Source organism: Crocuta crocuta, unplaced genomic scaffold, assembly GCF_008692635.1.
Source record: "Crocuta crocuta isolate KB4526 unplaced genomic scaffold, BGI_CrCroc_1.0 scaffold179, whole genome shotgun sequence".
NCBI classification, from domain to species: Eukaryota; Metazoa; Chordata; class Mammalia; order Carnivora; family Hyaenidae; genus Crocuta; species Crocuta crocuta.
The window spans coordinates 2,180,206-2,187,094 of NW_027551568.1; the positions used below are offsets into that span (position 1 = coordinate 2,180,206).

Here is a 6,889-nt window from a genome sequence, read left to right on the forward strand (position 1 = left end):
GGGGCCGCCAGGTTTGGGCCTGGGCCGCTCGCTGCAATATTGATGGCCCGTCAGGGCAGCCCTGATTCCTGCGCTTTCAGTTAAAAGGTTTCTGTTGTTGTAGCTTATGCAGTTGCTCTGTTGCTATGGAAACGTGACATCAAAATGACGTTTCCCGTTTAAAAGCTTTTAACTAAATTCCTGCCTGTCAGATGTAGGCCCCATTTTGAGCACGGAGCTGCCTTGCCGGAGTGGGGCTCCCGCCCTGTGCGCAGGCCCCAGGCCCCGCCTGAGCGCTTCTAACCCCGCAGGCGCCTCCAGCATGGCGGCGGCCGAGGGGCCCGGCTACCTCATGTCCCCGCAGACGGAGAAGCACCGGCGAGCCCGCAACTGGACGGACGCCGAGATGCGCGGCCTCATGCTCGTCTGGGAGGAGTTCTTCGACGAGCTGAAGCAGACCAAGCGCAACGCCAAGGTGTACGAGAAGATGGCCAGCAAGCTGTTGGAGATGACGGGGGAGCGCCGGCTGGGCGAGGAGATCAAGATCAAGATCACCAACATGACCTTCCAGTACAGGTGGGCCCCGCGCGCCCCCCACGCTCCCTGCCTGGCGCTGCCCACCTGCGCCTGGGCCTCTGGGACCCGCTGGGGGGCCCCTTGGAGCCGAGTCAGGAAGGCCTCGTGTGGGCAGAGCCCGGCCGGTGAGATGGGGCCCTGCACAAACCTGTGTGCGGCCTCCTGTCACGGAGGTGGGAAACTGAGGCCCAGCTAGGGCAGGGCTGGTGCGATCCGCACCGTACCCCAGGCCCCTGCCTTGGGCGCCACATGCAGGCGGCTCCTGCTTGCCCAGGTGTGGCTCTGCTAAGTAAGGTGCCTGCTGTCCAGACGGGAAAACCAAGGCCAGNGCATGCAGGCGGCTCCTGCTTGGCCCACATGCAGGGAGGATGCAGGCCGGCTGCCCAGGTGTGGCTCTGCTAAGTAAGGTGCCTGCTGTCCAGACGGGAAAACCAAGGCCAGAGGCAAGAAGGAGGCTCAGCTCCCAGGCCTGCAAGTCCCACCTGGTGCTGACACGCTGCAATTTCCGGCAGCCAGTGCTGGCCACGGTCGGGGAGCAGGGTGCATAGTAGGGCTGATGTTGGAGCCCTGGAGCTCCCAGAAGGGCCTCACTCGTGGGAGGGGCCTTATTTGTGGAAAGAAACAGTGGGGACCCAGGCCTGGCCCCCCCCACAGCCGCCACCCTAGCCTGGCAGCCAGACAGGGGCTGCTGGGTCAGGGCCACAGACGGGGTTCCGGGGCAGGGGAGCTCTGCCGTCCGGGCGGGAAGACGTCCGGGTTGCCCGGGGCCAGGCCTGCTGCAGACTCAGCACGTGCAGAGGCCCACAAGGCAGGGCAGAGCTCACCACTGTGCAGAGGTTGTTCTTGGGTGTGGCCAAGGTCACAGGTGTGGAGGGGGTCATGGGCATGCTGAGGGTCACAGGCAGTGCGGGGGTCACGGGCAGTCCGGGATCTCCGGGATGAAGGTCTACCTGGAGCTGGGGGCTGTGGGTGGAGAGCAGCAGTGAGCCGGGGGTGGCGTCAGGCGCGCAGGGCAGGGGTGCGCCTGTCAGTCACCCTGGGAGGGGCGCTGTCCCAGGAGGACTTGGAGGTGCCCAGCTGCTCGCAGCCTTGGCTGCCTCTGGGTGCTCCTCGTGGCTGCCGTGTGCAGGGAGGCAGAGGTGCAGGCCCTGCGGGCTGGGTGTAGACGGGACCTGGGGGTGCCCTCGCTCCCAGCAGTCGGCAAGGACCTAAGCCCTGCTCTCCTGGCCTGCCACTCCCAGCCCGTCTGAAGCCTGGGGGCATGTGGAGGCCCCCGCAGAAGGCCTTGGACGCCCTAGGAGGGGGAGGTCCAGAGCCCGGACCTGAAGGCCCGTTTCTGCCCACAGCCCCAGCTCCCAGGCAGGCGCAGGGGCCAGAAAGAGGCAGCTGCTAAGGGTCTGAAGGCATTGGTCACAACATAAACAATGTTACATTCCAGCCACCACCAGCTCCTGGTGTGAGTTATCTGTAGGTGTGCGTGTGTGTGTGTGTGTGTGTGTGTGTACGTGCGCGCGCCCATCCCCGCCTCCTCCGTTCACACAGTGCATCCCTCTGTGCGTGGTGAGGGGGCCGCAGAGGCGTGTCCGGCTGTTTTACCAGCTTCGCATCTGACTCAGTAATCCATGGGCTCTGACTGGTGTCTGGCCGACTTATTCATTATTTATCCTGAAAGCCTTCTTCAGAGTCCCAGGGGAGGCATTCTTTTCCGTTCCTGGAGGTGGGGACGGAGCTCGGGGCAGCCACACGAGACGAGTGCTCCAGACGCTGCAGTCTGTTACTGAGGGTGAGGGCTGCACACTGTACAATACTTCAGTTTCCTGTTCCCTGAGGGTGAAACTGAGGCCTAGAGCCAGCAGGGACTTGCCCAAGGCCACACAGCCTTTAATAGGCTAATGCATTGATTGGTTGACTGGTTGTTATCTGTGTCTTCTTACCCCCACCCAAAGAGCCTCCCACAGCAGTCTTTTCTTATTGTTTCACCATAGCTCTTTACATATTAAGGTTGTCAGGCTAAGGCAGCCTAAGGGGGTGCCTGGGCTCCATGGTCTCTGGGGATACCATTCAGGGGCCTCCTGTGCTGGGGCCAGGCCTTCCCTCATTTCTCCAAGGAGTAGCCTGGCTTGAGTGGTCAGAACAAGCATGGGGGCCTCCAGATGGGCTAGAGGGGAGCCAAGGCAGAGGCTGGGTATGGGCCCAGGCACGCTTCTCCACTTCCTGCCCTGAGTCTGCGCAGGCCTCCAGGGTGATGGACGGAAGTCCTGGAGTCAGGGACGGAGCCGCCATGCCTCCTGTGGGCCGCCCCTGGCTTTCTGCTGAGGACGCTGTGCGTGCCACCTCCTGTGGCTGGCCTCTGCTTGCCACCCTGAGCCACAGGCCCCCTCGCCATGCCCCACTGTGCCTGTTTGCTGCAGGGCAGCTCGCACAGATGGTCAGCTCTGTTTCCAAAGACCAGTGTGACCGGGGGCCACACCCCAACAGGAACCCTGTGCCAGGAGACGGGAGCCATCTGGCCGCAGAGGTCTCTGTGGCTTGAGGGCCTCTCTACTTGGGAGGAGCAAGGGGCAGGAATGTGGAGGGCGCAGACTAGGGCCGGGTCTGACGGGGCAGCCAGCAGCCCTGCCCCCCGTCATGGACTCCTTCCTGGCCTGGGCTGCCCGGCTCTCCTGCCGCTGTGTCTCCATCCCTGGCCTCCTAGAATCCTGCTGGAGCTGGGGACCTGCAAGGCCTCTCTGCAGGGAAGGACAGGATGCAGGGCGGGGCGCGGCGGGGCTCCAGCCCACGGTGGGCAGAGCTGCACTGTGGGCACCCATGGCGCCCTGCTGCCCCCTGTACCTTCAGCTGAGAATGTTATCAGGTCGGCTTGCTGTTTGCCGGGAACTGGGCGTTTCCTTATTAAGCCCTCCCTACAGCTTGTGAGGAGCTTCCTTGGCTCATCCCCATTTTACTGATGTGAAAATGGAGGCTCAGAGAGGTTAATGAACCTGCCCAAGGTCACAGTGCAAAGTGGTGGAGATGAGACGCAGCCCAGATCTATCAGACACCACAGCCTGTGCTCGTCCGCTCTCACTTCGAAGGCATTCTCTTTGGAAAAACACGCGTCTTACGTTGTGACATTTACGCTTATATAACGCTTATAATATTCGTTCTACGTCCGTATGTGTTCTTGTTGCAGACTCTTACTTAGGAGCAGTGCTCGTTCATTGCAGGGAGCTTAGAAACTACAGAAAAGCAGGACAGGAATGGTACACAACAGCCCGAGGCCCCAGCACTCACAAACGACCTTATTCACCCTTGGGGCCTGTGCTTCTTGGTAGCAGCCACGGCGGGGTAGCCCCTAGCCTGCCTTCTTTCCACGTTTAACGGCAGCTGGGCCCTGGAGCCTGGCCAGGTTTTCTGGGGAGGCCGTCTGGCGAGTGGCCCCAGCGCCCCCGAGCACCCCTCTGCCGAGGGCCAGGCAGGACGGGCAGGGAGCAGCTCATTTCTCATCCTTGGCTCTTGTGTCTCTCGTTTCAGGAAATTAAAATGCATGACAGATAGCGAGTCCGTCCCGCCCGACTGGCCCTATTACCTAGCCATTGATAGGATTCTGGCCAAGGTCCCCGAGTCCTGTGATGGCAAACTGCCGGACAGCCAGCAGCCGGGGCCCTCCACGTCCCAGACCGAGGCGTCCCTGTCGCCGTCTGCTAAGTCCGCCCCTCTGTACTTACCGTATAACCAGTGCTCCTACGAAGGCCGCTTCCGGGACGATCGCTCCGACACCTCCTCCAGCTTACTGTCCCTTAAGTTCAGGTAGTGTGTCTTCCCTCCCTGCCCCCACCCCCACAGGGGCCAGGGGCCCGGCCGGCCAGGGAAGGGGCTGGGCGCCGTGAGGGCCGGCGGTCCTCTGCCATCTCTGGCTGGCTGCAGCGGGCTAGGTGGGATGCAAGTGCTTCCAGGGCCAGAGAGGCCTCAGAGCAGGCTGGCCTCAGACGGGGAGGCCTCACACAGGGAGGCTGGCCTCAGACGGGGAGGCTGGCCTCACACAGGGAGGCCTCAGACGGGGAGGGCTCAGACCAGAGAGGCTTCAGACCAGGCTGGCCTCAGACAGGAGGTTTCACACAGGGAAGGGTCAGGGAGGCAGGCGGTACTGAAGCACAGGCCGTCCTGTCCATAATCTGGGTTCATCTGGCTCCATCAATTCCTAGTTGTGTGGAAAGTCCTTGACCTCTCTGGGCCTCAGTCTCCCTCTGTAAAATGGGGATAAATCAGTATCTTCTCCAAGGATGGATGTGAGTGTCAGAAGAGAGCGCAGACTCAGGTGTGGGAGGGAGACCAGGTGCCCCCCGGGTTCTGGGCTTCCGGGCTCCCCCTCACCCCAAGCAGACCCTGCCCTGGGGCTCCTCCCTACCCTTGCTCTCAGTGCCAGGGAGGGGTATTGAGCGGAGCCTCCCGAGTGTGCTTAGAAAGGGGTTCGGCGGGCATGCCGTTCCCACCTGCGGTCCCTCACAGACTCCCTGCTAGGCCAGCACTGGCCACCTGAGCCTGCCCTCAGGATGCCCACACACAGACGGGAGACACGCGCCTGTCACGCGGAGGCCTGGGGGACCAGAGGAGGGGGCCTTTGGGGTGGATTCTCGAGAGTGGATAGGAGTCGGCCAGTTGGGGAAGAAAACGGGAGGAATGTAGGTGTGAGTCACGGCCCTGCCTCTCCCCCCAGCCCTGGCCTTGGCCTTCAGGTCTGCCCGACAGGGTGATAGGAGGGGTGTCTGTTCCGTGTGTCCAGCGCCCCTTCCCCAGAGGGACTTCTCAGCAAAGACCCCAGATAAAAATGCTTCTGTGGACAGCCAGACGGGAGTAGCTGGGAAGCCTGAGATTTTTGGCCCATGTCTGGCCAGTTCCCAGACTCCCCACTGCCCCGGACCTGCCCCGGACACACGTGGGACCCTCTCCCCTGCCCCTGAGGTCCCCTAGGACATCGCTCTGCTGCGAAGCATGGGGCCCGGGCTAGGGGACCCGCGAGGCCTTGGGGGCTGGTGGGGTTGGCCGGTTAGGCCAGGGATGCTTGCTACCCCCACGGCGGAGGGCACAGGGCGTGACCGTGGCCACCCTCACCTCCCTGTGCACCAGAGGCTCCAGTGCCCGGGAAGGAGCCCGCACCCCCTCCCACCTGGCCTTCCTCATCTCTCCCCCACCCCCCGCAGCCTTTACCCCTGAGCCCCCCCCAACCCAGGCCGCGGGGGTCTGGATGGTCCCGTGACTCAGGTCACAGGCAGTGCCCATGGCTCAGCAACACCCCCCACCCCCGAGGCGGGCAGGAGGGGCAGGCGGGGAGGGCGGGTGCCCCAGGGCCGGTGTGCGTGCACGACCCCCGCCCCCACGCCGGTCCTGTGCTTCCAGGTCGGACGCGCGGCCGGTGAAGAAGCGCAAGGTGCAGAGCCACCACCTGCAAAGGAAGAAGCTGCGGCTGCTGGAGGCCATGCTGGAGGAGCAGCGCAGGCTGGGCCGCGCCCTGGAAGACGCGTGCCAGGAGGTGCGCCGCGTGCTGGACCGCCAGAACCTGCTGCAGGTGCAGGGCCTGCAGCTGCAGGAGCGCATGATGAGCCTGCTGGAGAAGATGGTCGCCAGGCCCCCCGTCTAGGCCCCCGCGCCCACGGGGAGCGCCCCGGGCGCCCGGGCCGCCGCCACCCCAGAGCCTCCGGAGAGTCCGTCCGCCCGTGCAGCCACTGTCCGTGGTACTGGAAGTGGCTTTTGATATTAAACCTGTGGTTTCTCGTTCCCCCCGGAAGTCACTTGCACAGCTCACAGGGAGCGCGCCAGGCCGGTCGGCTCCAAAACCAGAAGCAACTGGAAACGGGGTTGGTGGCGGGTCTGTGCCCGTAACGGAAGCTCTCAGAGGGGAGACGGCTGTCCTTGCCCTCACCGGGGTCTGCTGCGTGCAGACCGCAGAGCCCACCCGCAGAGCCGGCGGCCCCCACGGCCCTCTTCCCGGGGCGTCGGGCCTCCCCCCGAGGACACCGCCGAAGTAGCGACGGCTGTCCACGCCGCTCAGTGCGCACCAGGCCGCTCGGTTTTCCAGGCCCAGGGACGCCGTGCTGGCGGACGGGCACTTCGCACTCCAGGCGGAGAGGCAAACGAGTGAAGAAGGAAATGACCTGATAGATTGTGGTCAGCACTGGACGGGAAGGGCTGGCCCTGAGCGTGGGGAAGGCCGCGCGCAAACAGCCAACAGAAGCAACCAGACTGCAGGAGCCCCACACAGCGCGGCCAGGCCTCGGAGGCATAGGGAGCTTTTGGGTGCTATGCGGGCTCTGGTGCTCCAGGCCTGGACCCGAGGTGCAGGGATGAGCGGGGTGGC

At 63.9% G+C, this 6,889-nt stretch overlaps 1 protein-coding gene across 1 annotated transcript in view; it reads left to right on the forward strand.

The window, feature by feature from the left end:
* Nucleotides 1-6,201, forward strand: part of MSANTD1 (Myb/SANT DNA binding domain containing 1) — a 9,095-nt gene extending 2,894 nt beyond the window's left edge. The window contains exons 3-5 of the mRNA XM_077750594.1: nt 255-555; nt 4,069-4,344; nt 5,932-6,201. Of these exons, the coding sequence (XP_077606720.1) occupies nt 255-555; nt 4,069-4,344; nt 5,932-6,172 (818 nt within the window). The 3' untranslated portion in view covers nt 6,173-6,201. The remainder of the gene's footprint in view (nt 1-254; nt 556-4,068; nt 4,345-5,931) is intronic.
* Nucleotides 6,202-6,889: the final 688 nt, after the last annotated feature.